Source organism: Elephantulus edwardii, unplaced genomic scaffold (genome assembly GCF_000299155.1).
Source record: "Elephantulus edwardii isolate Elephantulus edwardi_28Jun2011 unplaced genomic scaffold, EleEdw1.0 scaffold00003, whole genome shotgun sequence".
In the NCBI taxonomy this organism is placed as follows: Eukaryota; Metazoa; Chordata; class Mammalia; order Macroscelidea; family Macroscelididae; genus Elephantulus; species Elephantulus edwardii.
The window spans coordinates 34,906,039-34,924,179 of NW_006399753.1; the positions used below are offsets into that span (position 1 = coordinate 34,906,039).

General features: G+C 40.9%; 1 protein-coding gene across 2 annotated transcripts in view; it reads left to right on the forward strand.

Moving 5' to 3' along the window:
* Window positions 1-17,285: 17,285 nt before the first annotated feature.
* The window catches only part of RBMS1 (RNA binding motif, single stranded interacting protein 1), a 272,153-nt gene continuing 271,297 nt past the window's right edge, over window positions 17,286-18,141 (forward strand). Inside the window, exon 1 of one of the 2 annotated variants that reach the window (XM_006879366.1) lies at window positions 17,286-17,494. In XM_006879366.1, the coding sequence (XP_006879428.1) occupies window positions 17,420-17,494 (75 nt within the window). In that variant the 5' untranslated portion in view covers window positions 17,286-17,419. The remainder of the gene's footprint in view (window positions 17,495-18,141) is intronic. The other variant, XM_006879367.1, reaches the window with a different exon arrangement.

Here is an 18,141-nt window from a genome sequence, read left to right on the forward strand (position 1 = left end):
TTTACTTAATTCCTACCTTTGGTCCCTTATTCTTTTTTTCTCCACGTGTTCTCCTTGGATGATCTCATCTCTTCGTTTCATTTTAACCACAATCCATATACAATTTCACTCCCAAATCTCTCTTAATCTCAGAACTCTCCCTTTAACTTTGGACCCACATATATAAATACTTGCTGGACACACTCTCCCAGATGCCCACTGGCACCTCAAAATCAGGATCACCTAGATTACTACTTGGTGCTGTAGAAATTTCTGCTTCCTGAACTTTTTCATGTAATAACACAAAGAACCCAACTTATTCACAATCTAAGAGGCATTCTATACTCTTGTTTTTCCATGTCACTCTGCCATTTAATTAACTAAATTTCCTCCTCTCCATCCCTATGGTCAATTCTCTGGTCAGTAATGGATCTGAGCTGACACTTGTAATATGTAATTTTTTTTGTCTATATGAAACTATTACTTTCATTATTAATCATGTAATATGCAATGATGATAATTAAATTTTTTTGATAATTAAATTTTTAATTTCATAATATTTAATAGTTAAAAGAAACAAGTATAGTTTGATCTGTTTTTAACAAATTTTATTATTATTTAAGTGAAAGTTTACAAAGCAAATTAAGTTTTCATTCAATCATTCACAATTCATTTTGTTCTATAAAATCTATTTCGATGCTCCCAAGTATAATTGCACTTTCCCCCATTTTCTTCTGGTAATCCCAATTTCTATTAATCTCTCTATGCTTCTGTAAATCTTTTCATTTCTTTAGTGATAGTATGCTTCTCATTCCCTGTTTGTAATTGTATTTCTCATTATATAAGCACTAATTTTAAGCATATTGTTAACATTCAATAAAATAGTTCATGTATAAACTAAAATTTGCATTTGTCTAACAAAAATATACTATGCAATTTACACTCTACGATGCTTTCTAATTGTGACACAAATGAAAATTTCAAGTGGTGACATACAATTATGGAATAGAAATAACTCCGTTTTATATCTCTGACTTTAAGATCATTGTCACCATAACTGTTTATTTCAATTGTCCTGCTTAAATTTAGGAATATATATTACTTCATAAACTGCCCCTCAAATCACAATTAAAAAATACAAACTTTGGCATATATAGTATCAAAAAGTCATGGATACAACCTGGTTGAAAAGTCACAAGCTTTCTCTCTAAATGGACATATACAGATGAATTTGCCAAGCAAGAATCAATAGGAAATTTTAAAAATTAGCTTTCATGTAGAATACAATGTTATGAAAGACTAAGTAATAAAAGTGTATCAATTTGAAGTTTAATATCTAATTACTATATTCTAGCATCCAAGGTGGCTCCTTCTACCTTCTCTATTACACTTTTGTGTGGTCCTACTGCATACACATTGTTGCTGCTATGTCAAATTCAGTCACTTGGGACTCATAGTGACCCTAAATACAGCAGCCCTGAATCCTGCTCTGTCTTGAGCCAATTTTGTTTTCTCTGACACACCTACCTCCATTACCCTATATACTAAGTCAATCTCTCTCATCCAGGGTCTTCCTTCTTGAGCTGTTGCTCCACCCTCCCAAGCATAATGTCCCTCTAAAAAATGATGTTTGTTCTCAAAGTAGTCCATGGTATGTTCAATACTCTTCTCCAGCACCACAGCTCAAAGGTATTGAGTTTTCTTTTGTCAACCTTAGCCATTGTCCAGCTCTCTGATGTATATTGTAACTAAAAAAAATGGATGGCAGAAGTGATGTCACATAGGCAGAAGCTAGGTCAATTCTGAGATTAATTTATAAAAGGCACTACAACTTCCCTCTGGATTGAGTACTGTCTTTCTCTCCATCACTCATATTGCAAGAAGTTAGCTTATTAGCTGTTATGTTATGAGTAGTTTCTATGGAAAAGAACTGAGGCAACCAGCCACCAACCATACTGAGCTTGGAAGTTAGCCTTTCCCAGATTAAACCTTCAGCCATATTAAAGGAAATTTTACAAGAGAATTGAAACCAGATCTCTTGGATAAACCACTTTCAGGTTCCTGATCCTTTGAAACCATATGACGTAATGAATATATGATGGTTAGAGTTGCTAAAGTTTTGTAGTAATTGGTTAAGTAATAACAGATAACAATTATTCAGAGTTAATGTTAACTACAGTAATTGTTAAGGACTTCAAATTCAAGCTCATTGCCATCAAACTGGTTCTGACTTATAGCAAGCTTCCAGTGGTTTCCAAGGCAGTGAACCTCAGCGGGAGGAGATGTCTTCCTCCTGTAAAGAACCACTAGAGGATTCAAATTGCCTGAGACACCCCTGACTTAACCTTCTGAGTTAACAGCACAGCTTGCTATGAACTAGGCACCCTGTATTTAGACCAACAAATTACCTTAAAAAAAAAGCCAAAAACCAAAACAACCAAAAAGTGTTTTGTGAGTAAGAATATATATGATGTAAAAATAATTACAAAATAATTGTGATGGCAATAATAAAGACAAAGTCCAGATAAGGCTAAAGAAAACACTTAAAAATGAAAGCAAATTATTACTAAAAGCTCACTGTGATTTTGGTTCAGAACATTTACAAATGCTAAGAAGCTGAAGATTATGCTTCCTTTATTCTTTCTCTCTCAGCTATCTCATTTCACAGCAGCAAGTAAATAGCAGGCCTGGTGGCACTGTGGGTAATTTGGCTGTTAACCAAAAGTGTGTCAGTTCCCACATATGAGCAGCTCTGAGAAAAGACCCAGAAATCTTCCTCCAGAATAACCTCATCTTAAGAGATCCTACGAGACAGCTGTCCATTGTCTTCTACAGCTGCTATGAAGAAATCAACTCCACAGCACATCGTAACAACACATCACGTAAACATGATTACTTCCATCAGTTAAAAACCTATAATGGTACAGAACCCATATCCTAGTAGATTAAAGTTGATACAAGTCATAATTTTGGTTTTGTAAAGTTAAATATTGACCTTTTGTATGTTCTGGTCATGTAGTCTGTAGAGAGCTGAACAAACAACCCAAAGACCTCATCTCTGAGGGGTGTGAGTTCACCAATGATGCTGCAAGAGAAAGATGGACATTATGCTCCAGTGTGATTTACAGCCTCAAAAACCTGATAGAGGATCAGCTCTGGGTTGGCCTGACTCCATGACAATGAGTTACATGATCTTGAAACATACTCTATCTTTTCATCATTAGATTGAAGTGAGCACACATTCCACAATTTAGCTAAGTATCATCTTTTAAGTCACATCTAAGTTTTAAAATGAGATTTAAGAAAGTATCAAACAGCTAGTGATAGAAACTCACTCACTACCATCAAGTCTGCTCTGACTCAAGACGATCCTCCATTGGGTTTGGACTACGTCAGCTGAGCTCCTTTTTGGAAACTACTCAACAGTTATCTTTAATGTTGCATGAAAAAAAAAATAAAGAGAGGAATGGTGAAAATGTCTTTTCTCTATATCCTCTGACACTTCTCTAGAAGTTCTTTTACCGGTAAGCACATGGACACATTCTTTACTTTAAAAGAGAGCCTTGACATTGGGGTGGGGGTAAGACTGAGAAAAACTGGATGAAAAATGTTTATGGCATTGAAGTCTATGGGGGAGAGAATAGTCTAAAAGTATTATATTTTAGGGCATTATTTTTATCGAAGGAGTATGCAATGAGGGTTGCAGAGTGGATTATATTTGGGGGTAGGGGGTGGGGGTTTGGGGCAATGCGGGAGTTTTTCTTTTGCTTTTCAAGGAGAGCAAATGGGGGGGGGGGGTTTGTGCAGGGAGAAGGGTGCAACAATGAATGAATGGAATCCCAAAATCTCTGTAGATGTTCATTGAAATGAAAAAGAAACAACCTAAATTTAAAAAAAAAAAAAAAAAAAAGAGAGCCTTGAAATGCCCATAGCACAGGTACCGGTACCTTTCCACGTCTTCTGACTACAAAATCACAGTCTGCCTCGCATAAGCATCTAAACATATGGCAACACATGTCAAACTATTTGAAAAAGTGGAACTGAAGTTGGGAAAATAACCTTCAGTAGAAACAAATTTAATGACACAATTTAATCTTCTTAAAAAGTCATGTGAGTAAATGATTTTTGCAAAAACCACTTTTATAGAAAAAACTGGACAGCAAATGCATACTTATTAATACTTATCTTTAGGAAATTTCTGCCTCTAAAACTCCCAATTTCTAACAAAACAGCATCAATAACAACAGCAAAAAAGTGTGAGGACTGCTGACCTAAAAGAAAAGAATCACACTGGAAAATTAGAACATTTTCCCCCTTGTCCATTGAATGTACTTACTCTTGGCATTTTGTACAAGTTTTAGTTATTTTATTTGCTATCAACAAATACATAAACATATTTGTAGAACCAGTGAATGAGTTAAAATCTTGGAATCATAGGTCCTTATGTCTTACCTCTAGAGCCCATTTCCAAACACCTTCTTGCACACTGATGGTGCTCACTAGATGTTTATTGATAGATGATAGATAGATAGATAGATAGATAGATAGATGATTGATTGTTGTTGTTAAGTGCCATCAAGTCATAGGTGATTCATAGTGGATTTCACACCATGGATGAAAGTCCTGAACACTGGTGTAACTTTCATCCTTTCTCCAGGCTCATAGGGTTTCCAGAGGCAAGCTATTACAGAAGTGGATGCCACTCTTGCTTCCAAGCTGTTTTAATCAGGGAGCTCCACCAAACACTGTCCACCATGGGTAGACATTCTCACATTTGTCACATCCATGTCACAGTGTTTCATCACATCATGGCAACCACGAGTTACCTCTGTATAGCAAGTGGACAGACCAGGGCTATATGATTTATAAGACTGTTTGACCAAAACCAGTTTTTTTTAAAAAATGGGTAGATTAGTAACCAAATTATTCCATGCCTTCAATTGTGAAAATACTTACCTGAGATAGATTAGTTAGGGTGTAATGAGATAATAAACCAAAGTAGAGCAGATTGAAAGATAGATACATTTGTTTTTATCATCTTCAAGATCCTTATGGTTGTTATGTGACAACGAGTTGGAACCTACTCATAGCCGGCCTTCCAGTGAGTTTTCAGAGGTTGTTAATTGCGAGGGAGGAGATTTTTCATCTTTCTCCCACAGAACAGCTGCTAGATTTGAAATGCATTTCTTTGGGTTGGCAGCACACTGAATTCTTAAAACTCAGCACTCAACTCATAGCAGCTTAGAACATAGCAGTCTAACTAGGAACAATAAATATTCACTATAACTGAGCTCCTCAACTGTGTCCATTATTAGCCTTCTTTAAGAGGTGTATAAAACTGAATATAACTTCATCTGACATTATATTTTGTTGGGAGCTTTGGTGGTCTAGTAGTAGGTAAAGAGATGTGGTCACAACCGAGGCACAAGTTTCAAATTCACCCTCTGTTCTGTGGGAGAAAGATGGACAATCTCCTGTGCAATGCACAGCTTCTGAAAATCCAGTAGAGGGTCAGCTATGGGTCAACAGCACATGACAGCATAACCACCACCATCATGTCTGTTCCACTTCTTAAAGGAACATGTCTCTCAAGTTGGTAATCTTTTGTTGGAAGTATATGTATTCCTTTTATTTGTCAAAAAGCCTAGAGCAAGGATGACTGAACTGTGGAAAATCTCTGAACATTTTAAAAAACAATCCTAAAAACAAACAGATTCATCCTGGAAAGGGTTAAACCTGGCTGCTCCTTGGAGGTAAGAATTCTGGGGCTTTGCCTGACATACTTTGGTAATGTTGTAAGGAGAGACCGGTCCTTCGAGAAGGACATCATGCTTTGGAGGGTGGAGGGACAGCGCAGGAGGGGACGGCCCTCTATGAGGTGGATTGATTCAGTGACTGGGGTAATTGGGATGGGTGTATTGGAGACAGAGCAATTGGCACAGGACAGAGCAGAGTTTAGGGGTGTTGTACATAGGGTCGCTGAGTCGCAAGCAACTTGACGGCACATAACAACAACAACTATGAAATTTAGAGAATTTGGAATCTTAGTATGGCTTCAAAAAGAAATTTATTTTTCAAGAAATTTGCAAGTTGATTGACTAATGCATTTATTTGGTTGGAAGTTAGGACTTGGTGCCACTGGAGAATCAATCAGCTCCATCTGGAGGCTTAAGGCCATTGTCTTGATGTTGTTGTTTGAGGTACCATTGAGTTGACTACAACTGACAGAAAAACTATGAACAACAGACCTGAACCTTACCCTGTCATGCGCCATTCTCATGAGCTGGGATATGCTTGAGCCCATTGTGACCGTCACTGTGTTGGTAAATCTTACAGGAGGTCTTTCTTTCTCTTTCCCAGCATGATGTCCTTTTCCCAAGACCTGGCCACTTCTGACAATAAGCTCAAAGTATGTGAAATGATGTTTCCTCATCCTTCTAACGAGCACCCTTGTTGTACCTTCTCTAAGACAGACTTGTTTTTCTCTTTTCTTTTGGCAGTCCGTGGGATATCTAGTAATCTCCAATACCATAAATCAAAGATATCACCTTGATATAGCTACTATATATGTATTAATGATAAGTCTGGTGAAGAACACTGAAAGATGTTCTAGGTAGGTGGATCAGGAAAAGAGAAAGGGGCCAGGCCAAAAAGAAGCTGTGAACTGTGCAAAGAAGTGTGGATTAAAGAGTGTTTCTGCATAGTGCCACTGTTGTAGAATAAGGCTGACATCAGGGTGGGGGTAAGGCTGAGAAAAAATGGATAAATTATGTATACTGCATTGAAGCCGATGAGGGAGAGAACAGTTTAAAAATAATGTATTTTAGGGCATTATGATTATCATAAGAATTTGGAATGAGGGTTGCAGAGTGGAGTATACTTGTGGTGGGGGTGGGGGTGGGGGGACTGTATACCAATGAAGGGGTTTTTCTTTTGCTTTTAAAGAAGAGCGAAAAAAAAAAAAGAAGAGCGAACTGGGGTGGGGGTGGCGTGGGCGTGGAGAAAAGTGCAACAATGAATGGAAATCCAGAATCTCTGTAAATGTTCATTGAAATGAATAATAACTAAAAAAAGGGGGGGGAAAGAGTGTTTCTCAAACTTCAGTATATTCTAATAAGTCTGAGAATTTTAAAAGTTAGGTTTTCATCTTGTTCAATTTTTTTAAAGTATACATTACCAGTCACAATAATAAAACCTGAATTTAGGAATGACATGGAATAAAATTTTTATTTAAGTTTCTACAAAATAGGGTCAAGGATATATTTTCAGGAGACCACAAAATTTATTTCCTTTTACTAAATCTGAGAACCATCAGGCCAGAGCAGAGGATTTATACATAGCCTTTCCTGCAGACAATAAAACAATTATCTATTCATGGAAATATCTTATCCTAGTCTACAGCCACCTGCTTCCCTTTTATCTACATTTTTATTTGTTTAACACTTTAAAACTCTAATAAATGTTAGCCACACTTTTACCTTGCTAAAAACCTGTTGGCTTTATGTTTCAGAGTTCAGTAAATCAGTTACAGATTCCACCTACTTGCCTACTATGAGAGCAAGAATTCTCACGAATCAATAGTTCTCCAAATTCTACATAAAGTGTTTTTCACAAGCCTAAATCCCATTTCTATTAACTGCTTCTCTAGCACAAGAGCTCTTTGTAACAAAGTCTCTAATTTTATCCTTCAATTATTTTAATACTCCCAGGCAGATAGCATCAAAAGACAAACATTAATCAACGTTAATTTGTTTGGTCCACTATTGATTAACTATAATAGGAAATGCTTACCTTTGGTTCTAAGGGAAACCTGATTAGAGATCTTGGATGGGATAGTCTCTGCCTCAAGGTCTTTAACTTGTTGCCTCCTCTACTGGGACATATCCTTACCTTCCACCTCACAGAAGGTTTTTTGGGCTGATTAATCTCACTCATTGTGTCTCCTCCAGTAGGCTTGTTTTGGCTATGCCACTTAAAATTCCTACTCTTACTTCCCACAAAGGTATGCTCTTCCCATAAGCTTTGTCACATACTATTTATTAAATCTCTGTCTCTCCCTATATATAATGGGCTCCCAAAGCACAGAACCCAAGTCTGCTGTATTGCAGTATCCTGAACATAGTAGATGCTACTTAAGTGTTGGTAGACACTGAATGAAGCTTCTCCTAGAGACACTCTATGGTTTATGCTCTCCTCAGGGCCATCTTGGCATGTATTTAATTTAGAATATATAATTAGCCCTTTCCTCAAAATGTGGTAAGTAACTATAGCATATTTTGAAGATAAGTTGTTATTTTAAAATTAATTCTTTGTTAGAGCAAGAAGGTCAGAGTGTCGTAGAGAAATGGCTGATAAAAGTCTGGCTATGAAATGTACAAGTAGACTCTAGGGCATCTTATCATTCCAGAAGCTATTAAAGATTATTGAAGTCAGGTCAAAAAGACTTCAGAGCCAATGTGAGATAATTTTTAACAAATGAGAGCATTAGCCACAAAGTTGAGATAACACAACTATCAAAAGAATATTGACTGCAGCATATTGAAACACATCAAGTATATATATGCCTAATCCTCATTTATCGACTATATCGTTATTAGACATTTTGCATTAGTAGTAGTAAAAAATCCATTAGCTGACTACTTTGTACATTAACAATGTACATCTCAAAATAAAGAACATCATGGTGTAAGGCAATAGTAACACTGGCTGGGATTGTTAAGGTATATGTAGACAGGGCTATGATTCTTACTCATTTTGGTTAAGGTATGTGTCAGTTTGATGGGACTATCATTCTCACTAGTTTGGAGAAATGTAGTGATGTCATTTGGCAGTCATGGAATGATATAATTTTGTGATTTGATGTAATCATTCTTTATGTCACACATATTTTTTTTACTGGTCTTGGCTCCACAGTCAACACTCTTGGCACCAGTAGCCAGAAAATTAAAAAAGACATATTGTGATGGGAAAGTCTGCTGTTAGGGACCTCTCCGAAGTACTGAAGAGCAATGGTGTCTTTCTGGAGACTAAGGTGGGTCTGATACAGGCCATAGTCTTTGCTATCACTTGTTATGCATCAGAGAGTTGGACAATGACTAAGGAGGAAAGGAGAGTTGATGCCTTTGAGCTGTGGTGCTAGAAAAGAGTATTGAGGGTACCATGGACTGCTAGGAAAACAAACAGATTCATCCTGGAAAGGGTTAAACAGGGTGGTTCCTTGGAGGCAAGGATTCTGAGGCTCCATCTAACATACTTTGGACATGTTGTAAGGAGGGACAGGTCCTTGGAGAGGGACATCATGCTTGGTAGGGTGGGGGGACCAGCGCAGGAGGGGAAGGCCCTCTATGAGGTGGATTGATTCAGTGACTGGGGTAATCGGTATGGGTGTATTGGAGACAGTGCAATTGGCACAGGACAGAACAGAGTTTAGGGCTGCTGTACATAGGATCGCTATGAGTCACAAGGGACTCAACGGCACGTAACAACAACCTGTTTTGGAACGTGTGGTGTTAAAAGGTTCTTGTTCAAAATGGCTTCCCTAGTCGTGCAATGTGGGTGTGCAGTGATATGCAACTAGGGCATGTTAGCCTATTTATAAGAGGACAGATTACTTCCACCCTTAAATTGATCAGATCAAGCAGCAGAATTAGAGGATCTTCCCCATCAGCAAATAAGAAGCAAGAGAATGCAGTGCATCTTGGGGCCAGGGAATCTTGTGCCAGCCAGACTAGGGTCTTCGGGAGCCCAGTCATATCAGTCACAGCAGAGAACCAGAGCTGATGTGGGACAGAGCGTACCTTGGGACTGCTGTGCCACTGAACCAGAGCTAATAGCCTTTTGCCCAAGTTTATTGGAGGACAGCTATAATTATCAGGACTGGGAGCTTCCTAAAACTGGCCTAAAGCCAAGAGACTCAAGTTTCCAGTGCCTATGAGCACATTTCAGATACTGTCATGGCTGTACTCTACTATTAATCTGAATTACAACCTTTGACTTCCCTGTTAGCATTCTGTGTGGTCTGGGGACTATCACATCACATTTTGGACCCAGTAAAACAGTAAGATTGGTGTTAGGATGAGTAGAAACTACTGTGGGAGTGTGAGAAACGTGTCTGACCTCATGGGAATAGGTTTTGGTGTGGTCGACAAGGACTGTACTTCTTTGTGAAGCTGGTAAAGGTCACATATGGCTGTCCTCATCTGGCTCTTGCTCTTTTTACAGAGCCTAACCTTGCTAAGTGAGGAGTGGGTAGGTAAAAATCATGAGTTCAGAATGTTACTTAAAACAAGTTATCTTTGTAGTGACATATGGCATAAACTCATTGCTCTGAAAATTGGTAAAGAAAGGGGGAAGTACTATGTCTTTATTCTATTAACTATGTTTCAAGTTAACCAAATAGATGAAAAGGGAAAGTTCCCCAAGGGGAACTTCATAGATGACTTTTAACTGATAAAATGAGAAGGCAGGATAAATTAGAACAACCATAATTCGGTAATTCCTAGTGAAAAAAATGGACAATGAATAAGGATGACAGAAAATGCATTGATGCCTTTGAGCTTTGGTGTTGGTGAAGAGCACTGAACATCTCAGGGATGGCCAAGAGAACAAACAGATATGTCTTGGAGAGGGTGCAGCCAGAGTGCTCTTTGGAGGCAAGAATGATGAGACTTTGGGCATGTTGCTAGGAGGGGCTATTCTTTGGAGAGGGACATGATGCTGGGAAGGGTGGAGGGTCGGTTAAGGAGAGGAAGACTTTGGACAAGGTGGATTGATATGGTGACTGCTGCAATGGGCTCTAGTGTGTCAGGAAGTGTGAGGATGATGCAGGATAGAGCAGGGTTCAGATCTTTTGTTCACAGGGTCACTATGAGTTGTACTTGACTCGATGGCACCTAACAACAACAACAACAATAGTAACAATGAAAAAATATGGGAGTTATGGTGGCTTTGATTCTCAGTGATAAGGGGTTGTGCTGCCAACCTAAAGCTGTGGTTCAAATCCACCAGTTACTCTGGGAGAAAGACTCAACCATGAATTGGTGCCAAAAAAACCAAGGAACTCTGGTGGCCTAGGGGGTTGTTGTTGTTGTTATTATGTGCCGTCAAGTCACCTATGATTCATAGCGACCCTATATGTACAATGGCTCTGAATCTGTCCTGTCCTGAGCCAGTCTCATTGACTCCAATAAACCTACCCCCATTGCCTTAGTCACTGTATCAGTCCATCTCATCCAGGGTCTTTCTCCCCTGCACTGTCCCTCTACCCTTCTGAGCATGACGTCCTTCTCCAAAGATTGGTCCCTCCTGGCCACATGCCCAAAGTATGTGAGATGGAGCTTCAAAATCCTAGGCTTCAAGGAGAAACTTTGTTTCATCCTCTCTAAGACAGACCTATTTGTTTTCTTGGCAGTCCATGGTATGTTCAAAACTCTTCTCCAGCACCACAACTTGAAGGCATCTATTCTTCTTCTGTCATCCTTTATAATTGTCCAGCTCTCTGATGCATAGCAAGTAATTGTAAAGACCATGGACAGGATCAAACGCACCATAAAGAGCTGTATCACTGCTCCAAAGTCACATGGTTTAAAGTCACTAGCTGTTCCTTGGGAGATAAATGGCAGTCTGTTTTCAAGAGATGTAAAGTCTCTGAAAGCCTGCTCAATGAACGGTCAGCTCTGAGCTAATAGTGACTTGAAAATGAGTTAGTGAGCAAGTGAATGAAAGAACAAAGGAGCTCTGTGGCAAAGTGCCATTACATGTGCACCATTAAGGGAAAGATCAGTAGTTCAAATCCACCAGCTGCTCTGAGGGAGTAACATGGGCAGTCTCTTTCAGTTAAGATTTAAACCTGATGAAGAGTCTTTCGTCAGTTGGTTTTTTGAATGAATAAGGAAAAAGATGGGAAAGTTTCTCCTGTACAACTTACAATCTGGGATAATCTAATGAAGGTTAGTTATGAGTTGATTTTGACTCCTCAGCAGTGAGTCTTCAAAGGTTATGCAAGTGTTTCAGTTATTACAATTAACTACAGGGATGCTTTAATTAGAAATAGTAAATTTATGCTGAAACACTGCCCAATTTGATGCTACCCCTCCTCTGACAGTCAACCAGTGCCCTCTGCAACCCCCAGAGCTCCCTAGTGATGCCATCAATTATGTAATACACACATTAGCCTGATAGTGTGCCAGGACTTTAGAGCAAGCTTATCACGAAACATGAGACAAGCAGAGCTTGTCCTGCTGCACATATGTCGTCATCACTCCTGGTTACTATCTATGAAGGATTCAGGGTGCTCTGGTGGCCTTGCAGGTAGGAAGATGCGCTGTTAACCCAAATGCACTGTGCTACAAATCCACCAGCAGCTCACTGAGAGAAAGATTTTCAATCTCCTCTTGTGTGATTTACAGTTTCTGAAAAACTATCTAATCAGAGCTGACCCTCCAGAGGATTTCAGAGGCCTTTCTAGAGTGCTGAATAGCAACAAAGTCAGTCTAGAGACTAAGGTGTGCCTGATTCAGGACATGGTCTTTGCAATTACTTGGTATGCATCAGGGAGCTGGACAATGACTAAGGATAACAGAACAATTAGTCTTTGAGTTGTGGTGCTGGAAAAGGGTATTGCACATACTATGGTCTTCCAAGAGAACAAACATGTCTCTTGAGATATCTGCGAGGGTGAAACAAAATTGCTCCTTGGAGGCAAGTATTTTGAAGCTCCATCTCACATACTCTGGGCATGTTGCAAATAGGGGCCACTCCTTGGAGAAGGACATCATCCTTGGAAGGGTGGAGGGACAACGTAGGAGAGGAAGAGCCTGGATGAGATGGATTGATACAGTTACTGGGGAAATACGGGCAAGTGTGTTGCAGGCAGTGATACTGGCTCAGGATAGGACAAACATTCAGAGCTACTGAGCATAGAGTTCCTGTGAGATGCAGGTGACTCGATGGATTGCATGAGAGATTTCCCTTCCTTCTCAAGAGCAGCTAGTGGATTCGAACTGTGTACTTTTGTGCTGAGAGCACAATTTCTTACCACTAAGCCACCAGAGCTTCCTGTAAACCCACAAGAGGGTCATCTGTAAGTCAATTCCCACTCAAAACCACTTAACAACAACATGAAGGATCCTTCTACCAATCTGCTAGAGCCAGCAGCAGTTCAAACAGTACGAGCTTGCAATCAGTTATGTAGAAAATTCTTTAGAACAAATGACCTGATTTCTTAAACAAGTATCATTTTTAAAAGTGAATGGGAAGAACTTTAAATATTAGAGTTTTATATGTTTGCTTTTTAATACATAAGATATATATATATCTCAAGCTATTTTCTGTCAATGAAACAAGTTCTTTATTAAAGAATTCTTTTGGAGACAGGTAAAATGAATAAGGGCTGAATAGCAGCTAATGTTACAAAGTATCATTAATTTTCTTAGGTACTATAATTATGTTCTGGTTATGTTAAAAATATAATTTTTAGCAATACATACTAAAATTATTACAGGTAAAATGATATGATGCTTGAGATTTACTTTAAGTATTTCAGGTAAATCAAAACTGTGTGTGTGAGTGAAATAAGATTGAACAGAATGTTGAAACTTGGTGTTATGAATAGAGGAGTCATTCTGTTTTCTCTGCTTTTGTGTTTTACAAAGTGATTTTACAGCAAAAATATGAAACTGATGTTTAAAGAAAAATATTAAAATATATTTCTCTGTACCCATAACCCAGGGCAACGATTATTTCTAGAAATCCCCTATTATCTCTGCTGATCATCTCATTCCTCCTCAGAGATAACTACTATTCTCCACAGCGTGTTATTATTCCTTGTTTTTCTTACAGGTCCTACTACCCGTATGTCTATTCTTACACCACAGACTGCTTTGTTACTTTTTTTGTTTTGATCTTCATACAGACTGAATCATGCTTTATATAAATTCTGCTGTGACTTGCTTTCTTTGTTCAACATCAATTTTTAAATCATCCGTGGTGATGCTTTTAACTATAGTTTGCTCATTTCCTCTGCTGCAGAGTGTTCTGTTGGATGCAGATACTACAACTTATTTATCCATCTGGCATCTGATAGAGAGATGAGTTCTTTTCAGTCATATGAACAATACCACTATAGATATTCCTGTATTTTCATCCTAGTTTACAAATGGAATAGTTCAAGGCATATAAGCCATGCAAATGCAACTGAGTAATAGCAAACTTATCCAAAGCTTTATCCATGTATACTTTATTCAGTAAGCAATGTTTTCAGGACCCACCCTTTTAAATATCCTCATTTAGTATAAGTATTTTCAGAGTTCTTAATTTTTTACCAATCAGGTGTGAAATCGTATTTTATTATTATAACTTCATGTCCCTTATTACTAATGTGTGAGCATCTGTTTTCATGAACTACCCATTTATTGTTATGTGCCATCTAGTCTCCTGCGACTCATAGTGACCCTATGTACAACAGCCCTGAACTCTGCTCTATTTTCAGCCAATTTCATTGTCTCTGACACACTAGTCCCATTACCCCAGTCATTGAGTCAATCCATCTAATCCAGGGCCTTCCTCTCTTGTGCTGCCCCTCCACCCTCCCAAGCATGAGGTCCCTCTGCAAGGACTGGCTGGTCCTTCCTTGCAACATGCCCAGATATGTAAGATAGAGCTTCATAATCTTTGCCTTCAAGGAGCAGCCTGGTTTCACCCTCTACAGGATAGACGTGTTTATCTTACTTGTTCATTACTTTTGTTTCCTTTCCAATAAGCTGCCTCTCTTTTTCCTATCGATCCCAATGTGTTCTGGATTTTAATCTTTTAGGTGATGTATACATTTTTACAGAATCATTTGATGAACCACCATCTTTGGTTTTAATATAGTCAAATGTATCAACATATAAAATTATCCCCCTATCTCAGGGTCATAAAGATATCATTGTCTATTGTCTTGAAAAAATTTTATAGGATTTTTCACATCTATACCTTTAATTCCCTAAGTCCCTTCATGCTGTTTGGCCTGATGTGAGGTGTGGCCGTATTTCCCCCTTTTTCTATATGGCTAGTCAACTGACCCAGAATCATCTATTGAACAGCTTATTTTTTTTTTCTCCATCGCTCTGCAATATCCATTCAGGCATAAATCAGTGTCTGCATATGCATGGCTCTGTTTCTAGGCTCTCTAAAACAGGTTGAATTTTCATCATCTAGAAAAATCAGTAAGTAGAACAACCTAAGTTTGGTAATTTTCTTCAAGGTTCCTTTCAAACCAAGAAGTTCTGAGGTTGTTTTGAATTTGCACCTCTTTCTTCAGTTCTCCCACCTCCAAACCATCATCCCAAGTCCTTTTAGGTCCACAACACAAGTTAATGTTAGTTCTCTGCTCAAAAATATTAAAGGGGACCACACTGCAATATTGTAGGGAATCTTTTAAAGTTCTCCTCATTAGAAAGTGAGCTACTTTAATTCTCAGGATGAAATTAAGTCCAATAGTGAACATGACATAGCAAAAGTTCCATTCTAGCATTTCACCCAGGTAACTGGTAGTATTGTCTTTTTTTTTTTTTTTTTTTTTTACAACATAATTTGCCTCCTGGCACATCTAAAATATGGACATGTGAACTTAAGTTTTGATTTGGCAATTTTAATAACAAACCATATGAAGATTCAAAGGGTTACAGTTCACAATTTCACTATTTTGAAGTATCTTACTAAACTGCAATCATAAGGAAAAAAATTAACTGTTTAAACAAAATAAGGCATTGAATTGCAATTTGTTTTTTCCTTGTGCTGTTAAGAAAAGAAACTGTTGGAAAATCAAAATGACAAAATGCTCAAAGCCTATGTAGTCACAATTTTCTTTTATTACATTTGAATTGCAAGACTCTCAATTTTTGTGTGTGTGTGTGTCTTTTTTACATGCCTTATTTGTGCATTTGCGCTACAATATAAAAGTCTTCGGTAGGCAGCTTCAGGGACAAATTAATTTCATTATATTATACCAGGTTAGGTAGTGAACTGAAATACTACTGTTCGTCTGGGGCTGTTTAGAACTGTGACAATTAGGAGATGGAAAGAGGCAGAAGAGAGAGATGGATTTTATATGTCACCGAAGCACACTGCAACAATATGCCAGTGTGACTTTCAAAATGGCCTTAAAATATTCCAAACTCAGGGAGTTTCCTTCTCTTGAGTGGGAGTTGACAGACTGTCTGGCAGCATTAGTAAGAGGCAGAGAAAAGCTGATGTCTATATTGTGTCCTCTAATAATATCATTCTGCCTCTTTGGGCCATCTCTCCCTTAGAAAGATCCATCTATCCGTCTGTGTGTGCCCTTGTATGTGTGTCTGTCTCTCTCTCTCTCTCACACACACACACGCACAGAGAGAGAAAGAGAGAGAGAGAGAGAGAATGAGAATATGAGAGTGCTCTGCTTCCCCTAGTGTAAGGAACATGATTTCACCTCTTACATCTGGGAAACCCAAACCGAAGGACACTAACCTTCCCAAGGTCACCTAGAAATTTAGTGTTGCAGCCTGGGGGGTGGGGGTTGGTGCACAGGGACAGAACTCAGGTGTCCTAACTCCAATAGCTTCTTGGCTGGGCCATAAATCATGCTTCCTCGCCCTCCACCCCCGCCCGTGTGTGTGTGTGCGTGTGTGTGTGTGTGAGAGAGAGAGAGAGAGAGAGAGAGCGAGAGAGAGAATTCTGGAGATGAAAAGTGAAAGATTAATCAGATTTTTTCCTCTTTCCCCTCCCCCTAACGAAGAGAAAAACTCAAGAGAGCAGCAGAGGTGTCTACTCTGCCGTTCTTAAGCTGAGTACCCCAAATCCACCGCCTCCACCCCCCAACACCACGCCTCACCCCCAACACAAAGCGATCTGGTCTTCCAGCGCTTCCGCCCGTCCAAGCGCGAGCCTGGGAGGTGAGGAGTGGTTACGACTCAGCCCTCACCTCCAGCTGGTCCCGGGCTCCGCGGCACTCAGGCTCCGCCCCGCCCTTCCCCCACGGGCTCGCCTGGCCAGCCCCTCTCCCCTCTTCCCTTCGGGCGCACCCACCCCAGATGCCGCCTGGCACCGAGCGCCGCCGCCGCCGCCGCAGTAGCAGCAGCACTTTCCACTTGTATTGATCACCTCCAGCCCCTTGAGCCGGCTCGGCGGAGCGCAGCGCGGCCCGCGCGCCAGCCCCTGGCAGCGCCGGAGCGGTCGGACGCGGGGAGGAAACTCCTTGGGAGCGCCCTGTCCGGGGTGCCCTCTGCGCTCTGCAGTGTCTTTCTCGCCGCCTGGGAGGAGGAGAAGGAGGAGGAGAACGTCTGGTCCGGGTGGGGAGGTGGAGCAGCGGCAGCAGCAGCAGCCGCCGCCGCCGGCGCCGGAAAGGGAGAGGCAGGAGAGACCGAGACTTGGAAAACCCAAAGTGTCCGCGACCCTGCACGGCAGGCTCCCTTCCAGCTTCATGGGCAAAGTGTGGAAACAGCAGATGTACCCTCAATACGCCACCTACTACTACCCCCAGTATCTTCAAGCCAAGGTAAAGGCGCTTGGGTGGTGGCAACAGAGGCGGGGAGCGCGGGAGCGCGCGCGGGGGTCGGGCTCTGGAGGGGGGCGCAGCGAGCCCTGGAGCCGGCGCCCGGCGCTGCGCCCCCGCTGCCCTGGCGGAGTTGATGGACGGTGGCTAACTATAGACCTGGCCTGGGCAGAGCCGGGCTGTGCGCGCTGCGGCGGCTTCCCGGGGAGCCGAGTGCGGAGATCGGGTTACAGAAAGCCGCGGGGGGAGAGACTAGACAGGAAAGAGCCGCCGGCCCCTTCCTGGCCCCGGCGGCTGGGAGGGTCGCGGGCCGAGCGGCGCCCCTTGCCGAGCGCGGGCTGGCCAGCCGACGACGCCTGGGGCCCGCAGAGAATCTGCTGGCGACGCGGTGTTTCGACCTCTTCTCCTGGGCCTCGCCCTGCGAGCAGGAACTCCTCGCTATCCGCGGAGCGATGTGGAGCCTTCCGCCCCCGGGGATACCCCTAAACCTCCCGCGCGCGGTGACTGGGGCTTGAGGGGGACGGGACACTCTCCTCCCGCCCCCAGCCCTGTGCGCCCGCCCCTCGTCTCTGATCTTTGTGCGGTGTGGCACTTCACCTGGTTACTGATTTCTGCTTTTACGCTGCTGTTTTGGGTGGAAAAGTGGCCAA